General features: G+C 36.6%; 1 protein-coding gene across 1 annotated transcript; it reads right to left on the reverse strand.

Moving 5' to 3' along the window:
- Nucleotides 1-11,136: 11,136 nt before the first annotated feature.
- Nucleotides 11,137-13,427, reverse strand: LOC141480051 (uncharacterized). The gene is made up of 2 exons (XM_074169739.1): nt 12,014-13,427; nt 11,137-11,950 (listed from the first exon to the last, which is right to left on the reverse strand). The coding sequence occupies exons 1-2, from the start codon at nt 12,163-12,165 to the stop codon at nt 11,239-11,241; spliced, it is 864 nt and encodes a 287-aa protein (XP_074025840.1). The 5' UTR covers nt 12,166-13,427; the 3' UTR covers nt 11,137-11,238.
- Nucleotides 13,428-15,979: the final 2,552 nt, after the last annotated feature.

A 15,979-nucleotide genomic window follows, 5' to 3' on the forward strand; every position in this document is an offset into this window, starting at 1 on the left:
TATGGATAAACTTCAGAATTCAAGTATACTCGAATACTATTGATATCAGCAGTTGTGAATTTTGTAATATCTTGTGTTCTATCTTCAGATGTGTAGTACTTTGGAATGCGATGATGAACAAAACGAGGTGTTTCCAATGCGTTAGTTGTTTTGATGGCCCATATGTCTGAAAGAAGTCCCACGTATGATGGTAGTTCATAGAGGGTCCCACATCCGATTACGGCCAACTTGAATTTTGGCATTCAGACCGCTTTTGTTTATTTACTCAAAAGTTTGAGCTTGTGTTTATCATCTGGTACAATATGCCTTATTTTCCATTCGATTTTATTTATTTCCAAATCAGCATTCAACCTCCACCTATATATGAGTTTTTGATATGATCGAGCGATAATCAAAATCAATTCTGTTTGGCATTCAAGATACTTTTGTTGTAATCTTCAGCAAAACCCATCAAATATTTCAGTGGTAGTTTTCACTAAAAACATGACTGTTTGTATCAAGATATCTTGCTTCAATTGTGAAAGTCCCCAACCAGATGTCAATAATGTGTTAGCATGAGATTGTCAAATGATATCATGGTTTTCATTGTAGATGTTTCCCTGGTTTTCTAACAACAGCCACTTGTTCACCTCCATTGCTTAACGAATTTCGTCAAAGAGAAATGCAAATTGCATTATTCGAGAGATAGCATGTTTTCGCTACATCTTTTGGGGTGAATTTACCTTCTATGTAAATGAAGCTCTCGGCAAATATCTAGTATAACATCTTGATTATTGATTGCAATTCTGATTTCATCCGAATTCCTGAATAGCGGTGATCCATAGGGCTTATATGTGTGCTCATGTAAACTTATGAGAGAATGATCGAGCACTGGTTCATTGAATATTATTCAACTTTTCATTGTTTGTTTCGAGCACCATTGTTATTTTCTCACTTTCAATCCAATCGATTTCAAAAATTTAAGATCACTCACAGACAGAGCGTTATGTGCTAACTGTTTAGCATACACTTGTGGAATGAGCTTCTTTTTATGCACACCTTTCTTTTTGATAGTGCAACTCGTTTGGGATTGTTCAATGCGATTTTGTCTATTATAAATGAAACCATAACAACAGTTATTCGATTTTCTTCAATTCCAAAATAATGAAAATCTCTTCTTCACTTCCAAAATCGATAAGGTTATTTTTTTCATCCAAAATTCGCACTGTAATGTTGTGAATCAATTGACGACCTTCTGGAATGACAGGCATATATATAATACTGTGTGGTTCTTTAGTAAGATTGTAGCCAGGTTCAACATCAATATCGAATGAGAAAAGAATGTGGGATTCTTCACCATTTATATATGAACCAGATATTATATTGCAATCTAAGCGGATAAGTCTCACAGTTGTAATGTTTATTGGTAATGATGATTCATGTATCTGATTTGGTGGAAATATTTCATGAGCGAACCCCATCATTTCTGCTATTGAATTTGGATGTGTCAGATCAATTTCATATTTGGATCGCATTTCACATTTGAATGTATTATTATTGGCGTGTAGATAGAAAATATCATCTGCAACGACATCATTTGGTTTTTTATCATGAAACAATCTGAACATGATATGTTTCTGTATGACGGCATTGATCTCTTCTATTTCATAAGCACCACATGGAATTTCAATTGTCACTTTTGGGGTATCGATGAGTTGTCATTACTGATTCTAAAACTAACTAAGTTATTAGCTTCAGTTTATTATTGATTGTATTGCATCCATAGAATCCCAAAAGTCCTAATCCATAACGACTGTTCCTATCCAATTCAATTGGTGGAAAAAAATCCGCACTCAAGACACTTGTCCCGACAGCTTGTAGCTCGAACTTTCGTGACATGACTGATGAATATTTTGAAACACATTTCAATTTATTATTGTACACAGCAACAGCACATTTGAGACAATTTACACTTTTTGGAAGGTGTTGTATTGTAATAAGTATCATTTTTATTGATACCAATATTCACATCCTCTATATTACAAATACAACACATAGATTTCCGAGGTATAGGACCGTCATTAACATCCGATTCTGAATTTTGATCGTGGTGGTGGTGCTCATAACAATATCTATGTTTCATTATATCGATGTCATCTTGCAGATGCTTAGGCAACTTTTCCCAAACATATGCAATCTCATGTGCAACACATGCAAGTATCACTTCCTTAGGCATATTTGCAAGCATCACTTTATCCATTTTTTTCAAGGTACCATATTTTGAAAACATTCTAAGTGAAAACCCCATTCCCTTGATAGCCTCCCGATCCAGTTTTGGTGTTGAATCCATTTTTATTTGGAAAATTATTTAGAGAGAAACTGCAAGCACAAGTGACCACAGAGAACTGTATTAAATTTCTGTTGTCGATCATAGTTATATTTGATTTTTACATTCGAACATTTTCGAAAGAATCGAGTCAATTCCAATGGTGGGGGTAGATCTCCAAAACTATCGAAATATGTGACTTCTTTCCCACATTTTTTATATGCCACCCAATGTGTTCCTGGTCACTTATTCCATCTAAATTAACAATAGCTGTCTCGTTTTGTTTTGGACCTGAAGATGGTAATCTATCACGCATAAAACACCACGAAAATGTGGAATTTTCATTTTTTGTGCATAATAACTGAGATCGAGATCAGTAAGAGGCCTCTGAGGTAGGGGTTCAATTAGTTTTTTTGTTTTGTTTGTGGCTTTGTATGGTTTTAAATATAGTCCTAAACCTTTACGGTATGGTTTTGAGATATATTCCACTTCCGCGTTTGCCTAATGCTACAGCCTCCATGGTTTTATTGTGACGATTGGCTTCCATTAAAGCCGCTCTGCTGGCTTTTGCCGAATTCACGGCCTTGGTAATACCAGCAGCAGCTCCCGCCAAACTTCCTAGTGCGGATAGTCCAGCAAAAATTGGTATCAATGGTAAAAGTCCACCGATCTTGGGAACAGGAATTATGCGTGGTGTGCGGATTTTCTTCTTTCCACCGGCAGCTTTAAGGTATTTACGTGCCGCCTGCAATGCCACAGTGATAGCTTTTTTGCTATTATTCGTCACAAATTGATTCCCACCAGCTTTCTTCAATACATTTCGCACTTTATGGACTATCCCAGCACCAAATGCAACTTTTTTAATTTTATTTTTCTTCGTTTGTTTCCTCTTACATTTTTTCTTATTGGTACTACAACCCATGCCCATATGTCTTTTCGCTTTCATAATGTTGGTGACAAGTAATGCAGCTGCTCTTTCCCCAATACTCGCGTCCTTCGATTTAACCCTATCCCAAGCGCTGTATTCAAGTTCTTTGTCGGCTAAATGTCTTGCTGCAAGATCGGATGGATGCTTAGAATATTGAATATCGTGTTTTTTGCATTCAATATCTAATTTATTGATTCCAGGGTCGTTACGAGCTAAACGTTGTTTCAATTTTGTACCCGGTCCACAGTATTGATAACCTCCGGTAGATGTAATTCGAAAGGAAGTTTGTTTATTAAATCATTAACAAAACCACAACCTCTTTTAATTTTACGATCACTTTCAATACGTCCGTATCGTTTGATGGTACACATTGAAATGAATAAGCTAATAACATTTATATAGTCTCCAACCACGGCACGATGCGCATTGTAAAACAGAAAGAAAAGTTTGCTGTAGATAATCTAGATGAGAAATTTGGTTGTGGATTGAATGGACAAAGGGTATTCAGACATGGTCCACTACTTCCATCATCAGTTCGAGGACTCATTATAGGACCTTCAAATTGTGGAAAGACGAATGCAATGATATCACTATTAACACATCCACAAGGACTGAGATTTAGAAATGTGTATCTCTATTCGAAATCACTCAATCAACCTAAATATCAGTACTTGCGAAGTGTTTTGGAACCTATAAAAGGATTAGGTTTTTATACATTCAGCAATAATGCAGAAATAGTGGAACCCTCCGACGCTAAGCCTAATTCTGTTTTCATTTTCGATGATGTAATATGTGAAAAGCAAGATATTATTAGATCATATTTCTGTATGGGACGTCATAAGGATGTTGATTGTTTTTATCTAGCACAGACATATTCACGGGTACCCAAACAGTTAGTGCGTGACAATACCAATTTCATTATAATGTTCAAACAAGATGAGACGAATTTACATCACATTTATTCAGATCATGTTTCACCCGATGTAACATTCAAACAATTCCAATTGATGTGTGTTAAATGCTGGGAGGACCAATATGGATTTCTAGTCATTGATAAGGATAGAAAAATAGATGAAGGTAGATATCGCAAAGGATTCGATAGTTTTATATACCCATGATCTTGTTTTTGGAACTTATTCGATCACTGAATATTGTAGTGGTCACTTCACCAACGAATTAAGCTTTAATTCAAAAAAAAGGGCATTATGAATACAAAAAAAGATCCTGAAAATAAAAACAATGAAATAAATTTGAAACGTCAACTAGTAGAGACAACAGAAGCTGTCAGGCAGAAATTCAACTCTATCAAGAATGATAATATTGAAAATCGTACGACACTTGAAAGATTGTATGAGCCCATAATGAAACCATTGAATGTTTTATCATCAAACGCTACTTCTAAATCACCAGTGTTATCACCAAATCATGGAACTGTTCAATCTACTTCAAATTATCCCATGAGTACTCCAATAGGAAGAAAACAATCTTTTGGTAGTGTATCATCTGTGAATAGTGACACGAGCACACTTCAAGACGATATGAGAACAACTCTATTCGAAACACCATCATCGTCCCACATCGATTCCTCGGATCCTGACATCTCACCTGTTATGAATGAAAGTGGTGAAGATGTTTTGATGAAACATTTGAATAATATAAAATCTAGAAATCCAGCATATGATGGAACATTTGGCGTACGTATGGATCCAATTACACAAAAGCTGAAATGGGAAGTCTAGTGGTAAATTTCAAAGATGGAAACATTTCATTTTGGGATGCTAATAAAGTGAAAAAATATGAATGCGCAGGTAGTCCAGAATTGTATGATATGATTTTTTTGAAGAATCCACAAGATGTTGATAATGAAGAAACTCGTCAAGTATATTCCAAAATATTGAAAATAACGAATGCTCCATATAAACAATATCATCTGAAGAATGGTTTTAAAAATACAAATTCTAAAAAATTTCGTGAAGTTATCAAACCTCTATTAGACTCACGACAATATCCAATAAGAAGTAGAAGTAAAATTGGTGGAGCACTCAAACGAGTGAAAATGGAGAAAATATATAATTCTAAACCTGTGAATTATGTGTACTGGAATTCACCGAAAGAGTTAGTTGCTCGCCTACGACTATTGGTAGCTTCAAAGTCAGCCGGACATACCGGACATGATAATGAAATAATTTCAATAATTGAAGAATTACGTGAAGAAGGTATAATATATTAACATATTCACATGTAATGATCACTGTCACATCATCATTCAATGCAGTAACATTATCACCTTTTCTCTTTAATCATATTGAAATAGAATGACTAATGAAATAAGTGATGTCAAACGACAAGTTGTTAATGAATTACATAAACCTGCAAGACGTAATTTTCGTAGAAGAATAACCACCATCAAAGGTTTTGCAGATCTATGGCAAATAGATTTAGCTGAACTGCAACCTTATGCAAAAAGTAATGAAGGATACCGATATATACTTGTAGTGATAGATTGTTACTCCAAATATCTGTGGACTGTAGCAGTTAAAGATAAAACAGGTAGTACAGTAACTAATGCAATGAAACATGTACTGAAAGAAGCCAAATACTCCCCCAAACACATACAAAGCGATCAAGGGAAAGAATTTTTCAATAAAAGCTTCTCATCTCTCATGCGAGAATATAATATCAATCATTATTCAACATTTAGCACAAAGAAGGCAGCTATAGCAGAAAGAGTGATTCGTACAATAAAGGCATGGCTCTACAAGGAATTTTCGATGAGAGGTCACCACAAATGGCTTGATATTCTTCCAATTATAACTAGTAGATATAATAATAAAGTTCATCGTACAATAGGTATGGCACCCATCAATGTTGATTCAACAACAAAATTAAAATTCAAGGGTATCAATGGAATTGGAGGAAGACAAAGTAAACCCAAATTCCAATTAAATGATATTGTACGTATAAGTAAATACAAACATATTTTTGAAAAGTCTTACACTGCGAATTTTACCACGGAGCTATTCAAGATTGTTAAAATTAATAAAACCATCCCAACGACTTATAATCTTGAAGATATGAATGAACAGCCGATTAGAGGATGTTTTTACGAAGAAGAGTTATTACGAACCGAGAATCCTGACGTATATCTGATTGAGAAGGTGTTGAAGAGAAGAAAAAATAAAGTATATGTAAAGTGGTTAGGCCTTCCTAGCGAACAAAATTCTTGGATTGATGAATCAAATATGGTTTAAATGTATATAATAGTGACTTTTATGAATAAAGTAATATTAAAGTTCATTATTGTTTTCATTTCAATTATAAGTATGTGAACTGAAAAATATTGCAGCGGTAAACATTGCCCCAGCCATTCGCAATGTTCTGTGTATACCAAACCAAATTAATTGTATACTCCATTCCCGCTTATATTTTTCAACTCACGATATTGAAAACACATTATCATTCCCAAAACTAATCGCCGTCACTTTGAAATGCAGTATCCAACTCTTTTTGCCAATTATCTCTCACTGATAATGCTGTCTCATAAAGCTTAGTCGACTCCTCAAGCTCAGCCTGAGCTTGCATTCTCGAACGTTGATGGAATTGCTTATCTTTACCAATTTTTGAACGGAGTTCATCAGCATCTTTAGACATTCTAGCCAATTCAACCTTCGCTAATGCAATCTTGGCATCTAATGCTTCAAGAGTTTCATTATTAGCATTAATAGCTCGCTCACTCTTTTCAAGTTCAGCAATAGTCATCTGTGCCTTTACAAGACGGCATTTTGCTTTCCTTTTCATTTCCCCAAACCGATGGAGGGGGCTGAAAGAAGATAGCGGTTCAGCTTTCAAATCACTCTTCATTTCTTTAGGAGTACCTTTTGGCTTCCTCTTCGATCTGTCACTTTTCGTTGCGGGTTTTTTCTGTCGCACAACACTTTTGGATTCTTTCTTTTCTTTAAAGTCAGTGACAATCGATGAAGATGCCTTAGTAACCTTCCTCTTGATTGTTCTAGATTTCTTATCAACACCAAGAGGAAGGGTAGATGAAGAGTGTTTGAGTGATGATAATTGCGAAACGATCGGATTTTCAATAATAATTTGCTCATTTGGTTCTGGCACATCTGCAAAGTTAACGAAGTCGTTAATATCAAAATCATTTATCGAATCTTGACTCGATAAATGTAATACTGGAATATTTTCAAAATCAGTCTGATCGATATCAACAAGTGGTGAACCATCTTCAGCAATCAATAGCGGCATAGAGCTCATGATTATTAAGGTCTGAGGAATGATATGTGATAGCAATAGAATGTGGATAGGAAAGGTGATGATGTTACTGAGACCTCACCATTTATAGAAGAAAATAAACTAGCGCATGCGCTCTTTCATCAACTGGCACATGCGCTCTCTCACTAAACTATTCACGCATGTAACAATCTTTGTCATTTAAGAGGAAAACTTTGTGTTGCATGCATGTATTTTTAAATGTTAGAAAATAATACAAATAAATTCAAAATATATATATATTTATTAATAATAGAGGACAATAACGATAATAAAAAATGAAAAATGTTAATATGTCTCTGTGGATGTGGAACGTTCTTTGACTCTATTCCTCAATAGTTGTTGCTCGTGCGTCAAACACCAACATTGAAAAAAATGGATTCTCCTATTGGGGTAGAGTTGACCAACCTTCTCACACAGATCCCAAGTACTTCTACATGCATTGCATACATGATTCCAACAATTCATGGAATATGTATCACAACGCAAACAACGTTGCAGTGGAGTTGGAACGGCAGCACAGATACCACAAATATTTCTACAGATACCTATATTGTTAAATATTATAGGTTCGGAACACTTCAGACACTGTAACTGTTGTTGACGATAATCCGATTTTGTTCGCTTCGGTGGATGAGAAGGAGGCGATAGTTGAATCCGCAACACGCAATCACTACACATACCAGTACATGGATTGATTGAATCCTTAGGTCTACTTATTTGACAAAAGTAGCACACAATAGCCCCTGCAATCATCATTGGGTAGACACACACTTTTGGTTTTTCATTCCACTCTTTTGGAAACGGCATTTTACTAATTCGATTAGAAATATAAAGAGATGACTTACAGAAACTCTGAATGCTCTCTCCTATACCTACGATCTCTATTTATACAAATCAACATCATGTGGAAGTATAGTGGGATAACTTCTCCTACTATTCCACTCTAAACGAGTCAAGTGGGAGTCGCATCACCTCCTATATAAGTTGACTTGCAAACCTAGAGTTCATTCATTCACTCTCTACAACTGTGAGCAAACAACAACAAGATGAATTCTGCAAAAATAAATGCTGCATTAAATAGAATAGCTGCTGTTGATGAAAACAATTGGATAGACGAATCAGATGATGAGGATGTCAATGTTCCGCTAGAGGAAGTAATAGTTGAAGCAGAAGATGTTGGAGTCGATGAAGATGAGATAGACGAAGTTGAAAACGAGGCCAACCAAAGCGACGAAGATGATGACGTGATGGAGTTTGAGAGGGTCATGGATGAAGAAGGAGATGATGAAGGGATAGAAGCTGACACAACTGAAGGTGATGGTGCTATGAGGATCGGTATGCGAACACTCAATGTCAGTGAGACACTGGAAGATCCCTTGGATTTGTATTGTGCATTGGATGCATACGTATTGATCAGCACAATAGATGGAGAGAACAAAAAACTATGTTGGTGCTGCTTTCGGTTTTATTCGCATAGAAACAATAATGGAGGGTGGTATGCCCATGTCAACACCCACAACACTGTCTCAATTATGGAAATGGGACAGAATTGGTGTGAAGCTTGCGAGAGGCCACTAACAAACTTCACCCGAGTATCTACATGTATTATATGTAATAATGTCCAACCTGTGGCACAATAACCGTGGACCTACTGGTCAAAAAAAAAACAACAGCCCTTTTCAGGGCTACATTATTCACACAAACAGTAGTTAGTTGTATTAGTATTCATAGATTATGTGACAAATGAATACTTTGATTAATAAAAGTCTAAGTTGGAAATTTGTTAGTCTTTGAATATCTATACATTATATGACAAATAAATTACTACTTTGACTGAAAAGTCGAAATTTGGAATTTGATAGTCATTGAATATCTATGCATATGATGAGTACTACTTTAAATGAAAGTTGAAGTTGGCATTTGTCAATCATTCATATGCATATAATGATGAATACTTTCACATACATATATTTCGTTTGAGATTATAATGTTAACATAATGTTAACAATGGTATGAATCTGTTTCTGTTTGAAAGTATAATGGTAGCTCTGAAAAGAGCTATTTTTTTTATTGTTTCAGTCTTTAATTGTAGCCCTGAAAAGGGCTGTTATTTTTTTATTAATCCATGCAATGATATGGACTAACGCTCCTCATCATCAGAAACAATAATTATGGTATCGTCATCTGAATCAGATGATATACTAATGATATCATCCTCATAGTAGTCATCTGAATCAGATGATATACTCATGATGTCGTCGTCGTCATAATCAGCTGAATCAGATGATATACTAATCACATCATCCGCATTATTATCGTCAACAGCATCTATGTCGTCCTGAATACCTTGTTCCACTCGTTCTGCGAAATCATCAGGAAGATCATAGATTCGCTGCAGAAATTGAGCGAAGGTTGTACTCAAATGATCAGACGTTGAATCTATTTCATGTACTTGGATGGGTCCTGTACTCGACATTGTGGAAGAATGATATAGAACTGGGATTGTTGCTATATTTATATTGGAAGAAATGAAATGGAGGGGGTGAAATGTAGAACAGTGTTTGAGATTCGAAAACATCAAGAATGAAACTCTGAGCGATTATTAGGAGAAATTCTAGTGATTATTATGGAAAAAAAACTAATAAGAGGGAGAGGAAGGGAGGAAGACACTGCCCCAGCCTCGCAGTGCCTCGTGTACACCAACCAAAAAGTGTGTACTCCGTGGAAGGAAAGGAAAGGAAATGATGGACGAGTAGATGATTATATGTCATCATCGGAATTGAGGACATCATCATCGATTAGGATTGGGGATGGCGGAGGACTATCCTCGATGAGGATAGGGGATGGTGGAGGACGTCTAACGTCAAGCTCGTCATCAGCATCATCACCAGAGTCGTCGTCGTCATCATCGTCGTCGTCGCTACTCATTGGGACAATGTCATCATAAGCAGGGTCCCACCATCCGTCAGGATCTGGATATTCCGAGTCATCCAAGTGTCCTTCGTCACTGCCAGTGACATGCTGAACTTGCATCCTGATGTCGTGATCCGGTATTCGTATGGCGGACTGTGGGGTTCCGTGGTGGAAGAGACAACCTGTACCTGGCTGTTATCCCAGTAATTGAAGTTGTACCCCTGATCCGGGCAGCTATAGGGTTCGGAGGTTGAATCGGGTTCCATCTCGATGCTAGCTGATCAACTGAATGTTTCATCAGATGATTTCTACTTTTATACTTTCGAGAGGGAGTGGGAGAGGAGTGGAACATTGAGTAGGGGTAAATTGTAGTGTGACATAAGACATATTCAATGAGTAGGGGTAAATTGCAAAGTGACATAAGACATATTCAATGAAAGAGATACTTGAATGGATAAAATACAAATGAAATATACTTGTCGATTTCACTATGAAACATGTCTATTTTTTTATTTTTTAAATTTTCTTCACATGAAATTATTTACAAGTGATTAGAGAACACAAAAATTGATGTGAGGTATTTGTCTAGAAGAACTTGGAATTGAAATAAAAAAATAATAATGATAATAAGAGGAAGTGAAGAAAAATGCTCCAACCATCGCATTGTTCAATGTGTACCAAACCAAAAAACAGTGTACACCCTTTATTTCACTTCCTTTTCCTTTATTCAATATAAACTTAACAAATATAAACTTAAAACTACCATAATTAAATACTCCTAACTAACCTAAAACTAATCTTATATTTACACTTCATCTACAAAAAGAGTGTCCATAACTGTCACTACTTTTTTGTACAGCTCTATCGAAGAGGTCTTTGCTTTACACCTTTCCTGCAGAGATGCATAATTCCGATCTATTTCGGCCATTTCCTTTTGGAGTTCCCTCCGTCGGTTATCCATTTCAGCCATTTGTCGCTTCATGGTAACCAACTCGGCCTCGCTAGATCGGGCAGCTCGTTCTGCTTTCTTGCATCTCTGCAGAAAAACACTCATCTTTTCACTAACCTCTCCGATAGGCTGTGGCACCAACACCTCAGGATCCGCCGGTGTCGCTGGCAGCGGTGGTAGTCGCGTCACCAACGGCGACAATATCACCAACTCCGGAGAAGGACTCCTCGGAATTTCCACTGCTGCTGGTGCTGCTGCTGGTGTGGAGGCCCTCTTACGAGAGGTCGAAAAACTACCTGCATAAGGATTAGTCCTATTGCAAGTAGCTCGGTACTTTGAAATAGGACCAACCTTTGCTGCAGGTCGTTGGCAAACCTTCTTCACAGCCCTGACTTCCTCCTCCTCCTCGAATAAGTCAGGGCTAGAAGATCTGCACCTAACTCGCGAACGCGAAGTGGTTGGCTGGTCAACCGTCACCGCTCTCGAAGATGCTGCCTCCTCCTGGTCAGCGGACACCGGCAGAATAGACGCCACAGCATTATTCACCTCCTGTGTATTGGTTGCCATTCTGAAAAAGAAGAAATAATACAAAGTTAGTTGATATAAAAAATAACATTCCTAATTTACTTACTCAAATATCAAGTTGGTCGTTGGAACGTACTGCCTTGTTGTGGAGTGGACTGCTCTCGATGAGATGACTTCTCGAACTGAATGTTGTGGAGTGCTCTCCGGAGGGTATCGACTTCGATGCGTGAGCGGTGGGAAAATGGTGGGAGCGCACATGCGCGATGAGGGTAGGGGTGTACATGCGCAAATGTTGGGAGTCGGGGGGGCGGGGCTTCGGGGAGGGGAGGGGCGGGGCTTCGGAAAGGGGGCGGGGCTTCGGAAAGGGGCGGGGTATCCGAAAAGTTGGTGGCGACGGGGGGGGGGGGGGGGGGGGGGGCGTGGCCCTAACGGGCCCCGCCCACTGCCTGGGCTCCGCCCAGGTGGGTGGGGCCTCCGGCCCCAGGTAGGCGGGACATCTGGAGAGACATCTACGCCCTCTTCGCGCGCGCGTTCGTAACATAATATGCAACCGAACACCTAACCTAACGTATTAACGTATTAACGTAACCTAACCTAGTACGCTAACCTACCGCTATGCAACCGAACACCTAACCTATCGTATGTATTAACGTAACCTAACCTAGTACGCTAACCTACCGCTATGCAACCGAACACCTAACCTAACCTAACCTAACCTAACCTAACCTACAGTAACTATTAACCTAACCTAACGAGGGAATACTAACCTAACACCTAACCTAACGTAAGTATGCAGCTAACCTAACGTAGCTATTAACCTAACCTAACGAGGGAATACATTCACCATGTTGGTTCCATTAATACATCATCAGTTGGTTTTGGTTTTGGTTGTATTATTCTATGATTTGGATTAATGTTCAGTCCTGGATATCCCAGTCCACCTGATGATGATGGCCTGACTTTATAGTTTCTCTCCAAAACTTCTTTATGGTTTTTCTCCAATACTTCAACTCTCTGTTCCAGTACATCATACTTTTTCATTGTAGTCCCTGTTATGTTTGACATAGCATCAAATTTTTTATTTGTAGACGCTGTTATGTCAGACATTTTTATGTCTACATCACTTGTAAGTTTGTCAAATTTACGAGTGAAAGTTATCCGAGCCTCTGCAATTTTATCGTTAAATGCTTGCCGGGCGTCCCGAGCAATATTGCCTATTGTGGATTGTATTGCAGCTTGTAGGGCTAGAAGTATAACTTCCTTTGCTCCATTAATTTCCCCCTCAAGATATGATACAGTTACACAATCACTCTTGTCAATTGGTTCACTTGTATTTTTCAATATTTTCCTTTGCATGTCATAATGACCATCTTTTGTTAATTTAAAACCATTCCCAGGAGGACCTCGAATGACATTACCACCCCATTTTCTTTTTCTACCAAACTTATCGATTGTTTTAGACATTGTGCACTCTACGATGATTCTCTTCAAACTGATATTTCTGTCATTTACATTATACTATATATTGCAGTAATTGATTAGGGAAATAGAAATAATACAAATAAAATTTTAATCATTTTATATTCATTACAGTAATACATATACATACATACATAATACATTAATATCACATTACTTCTATCATATATTATTAATTATAAATGGCTACATAAATATCAATATTGAATTTTCCGGTTTTGAAGATATTGAATGATATTTCAATCATTGATCTCGGCAGATAATAAATTAATCAATTGATCCAATGGAGTCTCCTGAGATTGTGATTGTTGAATAATATTACTTATCCAACGAATGTTCTCATTTGGATCGTTTTCATAAAATTCAATATCATTATGACCCCAAGGAAGAGTGTGGGTAGTATTCGGAATGATAAATCGTTTATCATCGTGATATGATAATGCAACTTTATTTTTTAATTCAGTATACATATCATGTAACACGCTTCTAAATGAATTCATCTTTCTGAATATCATACCACCTTGTTCGACGATTTTTTGATAATCTTCGCATGTCAATTCATTCTTTATTACAGATCGTTTAACCCCTTTGGCTTTCTTAAATTCACCATCAACAGATTTCACATAATATGCTTTAGCACCTGTACCATAAAAACTCATGATTGGATCATTTGGAAATTCATCTTTGAAGTTACCAAGACTGAACTTGTTACTGGAATATTGAATTGGTTAACTATACTGTAATTGGATGTATCAAATCTACTTATGTTAGTTTTTATGAATTCATAAAAATTTTCTGTGTTTACTTTAAGAATGAGCGAGTCGGTATCTGTGTAAAGTAAAGAGACATTTTCATCAAAGTGTTGTTTGATGCATCCATAGAAAAAGTCATACATGACTGTTTTAGATAATTCTAATATGGAAAATCCCAAATATAATGGTTTATCGTAATGAACCTTCACTCTACCCAATTGAATGGCAACGAAATTATCAGTGAAAATTGAACAATTTTTGAAATTTGGTTTGGCTATGAGAGTGCTGGCACCTATATTTTTCTTTATATTTTCCCAATGTGTAACGAGTCTAACATCAATTCGATTATCTACATTCTCCATTGTCTTTCCATACACCGCATTATTCATTAGTTTATAGAAATCTTTAACAGATTTGTTGTTAGACCTATTACGCATTTCAGTATTAAGATCTATATAGGGTTTCATCCAGCATGATTGTTTGAATTTCAATACTCTATGTGTATTCATTACAATCAATCCATTTTTGACAGCTTGCTGTAGATTCCTATAATGAACAATATATTTTCTTTTATCATTCAAATTTGGAATTAATTTGGGAATTTTCGATTGTGTACGAGGTGGTATTATTTTTTCGACTAAAAATGGAAGGTCAGAATGTTTATCATGCAACTCTTGTGGATAATGAATGTCCACTTCAAATACATACCCATACGGACTATCAGTACTCACATCCATCACATCGAGATTAAGAATTTCATTTGGTGTCAACCATGTAAATTCACTTGTTGGTAGAGGTTGTGACATACTGTGACCGTATAGATTTGTTGCATCTAAATATGTAATGAATGTGGAAGGTTCGTTGGGATTATAATTGGGTAAAAATCTATTATTTGCTATATGTTTCCTCTCGCTACATTGACTAATTCCACCTCGTATACCTTTTTGAAAAAAGTGAATCATATCAATGTCAGTTAGTAATTCCAATTCAACATTAGTGAACTTCAACATGGCATCCCATGATAATCCAGGTGCAGTGTAATATTGTGCCGGATCTAAGTTATATATCTCTAAACTTGTGGTGCGGAAGTTTTCAAAAATATCACATAGTAGCAATACATCCGACTTCAAATACAAATCAGAGTATTCCCCCAAATTCTGACACTCGAATAAATTCCAAACTTTTCTAGCCCTATCATAATCAGTTTCCGATATATGTTCACAATTGAGTGTGTCATAAAACTGATTTTTTGTCGGAAGTAATGGATAATTCAATTTGTCAATGTCATCAACAAAACTATATGGAAATACACCTTTCTGTCTCATCAAATTGAATTTCTCAATTTGTGGGAAATGTTTGTGCATCTCCAAACATTGATCGGAGGTCAAGTTTGCACCCAACTTCTCCAACGAATTAGTCATAAATTTATAACTATCGATAAATCTCATTTTGAGATAATTCTTCCTAACCACACCATCTTTATCGGTATAGCTGTGTGTAAAGAGATGCTTCGTGAAAGATATATATTTCTCTTTAGTTTGCGGGATAACATCAACTTTCTCTTTATTCCTATACAATTCTTTTATGAATAAATGACAATCATAACCACTTAAATTATGAAAAATGATAGGTATGAAGTTTGGTATTTTGAAATTTAAATTACATTTCGAGTGAGCGGCATGTGATCTTTTCTTTCCTGTGACATGACAATGATCTCTTACTTTGACGTCACCATCAGTAAATGCTTTATTACATATACCACAAGTTCTGGCTGCAACAAACTGTTCTTCTTCTTCGACAGTTTGTGTATCCATTGGTTTAGGGTTTCTGAGATGATTTTC

This window comes from Leptinotarsa decemlineata, unplaced genomic scaffold (genome assembly GCF_025532065.1).
Source record: "Leptinotarsa decemlineata unplaced genomic scaffold, Ldec_3_MD MMD2_P_RNA_scaffold_6, whole genome shotgun sequence".
In the NCBI taxonomy this organism is placed as follows: domain Eukaryota; kingdom Metazoa; phylum Arthropoda; class Insecta; order Coleoptera; family Chrysomelidae; genus Leptinotarsa; species Leptinotarsa decemlineata.

Coding starts and splice junctions, on each gene's coding strand:
- LOC141480051 (XM_074169739.1), bottom strand. CDS start 12,165: ATGTGCGCTCCCACCATTTTCCCACCGCTCACGCATCGAAGTCGATAC. Junction 11,951..12,013: donor ACGACCAACTTGATATTTGA/GTAAGTAAATTA, acceptor CTTCTTTTTCAG/AATGGCAACCAATACACAGG.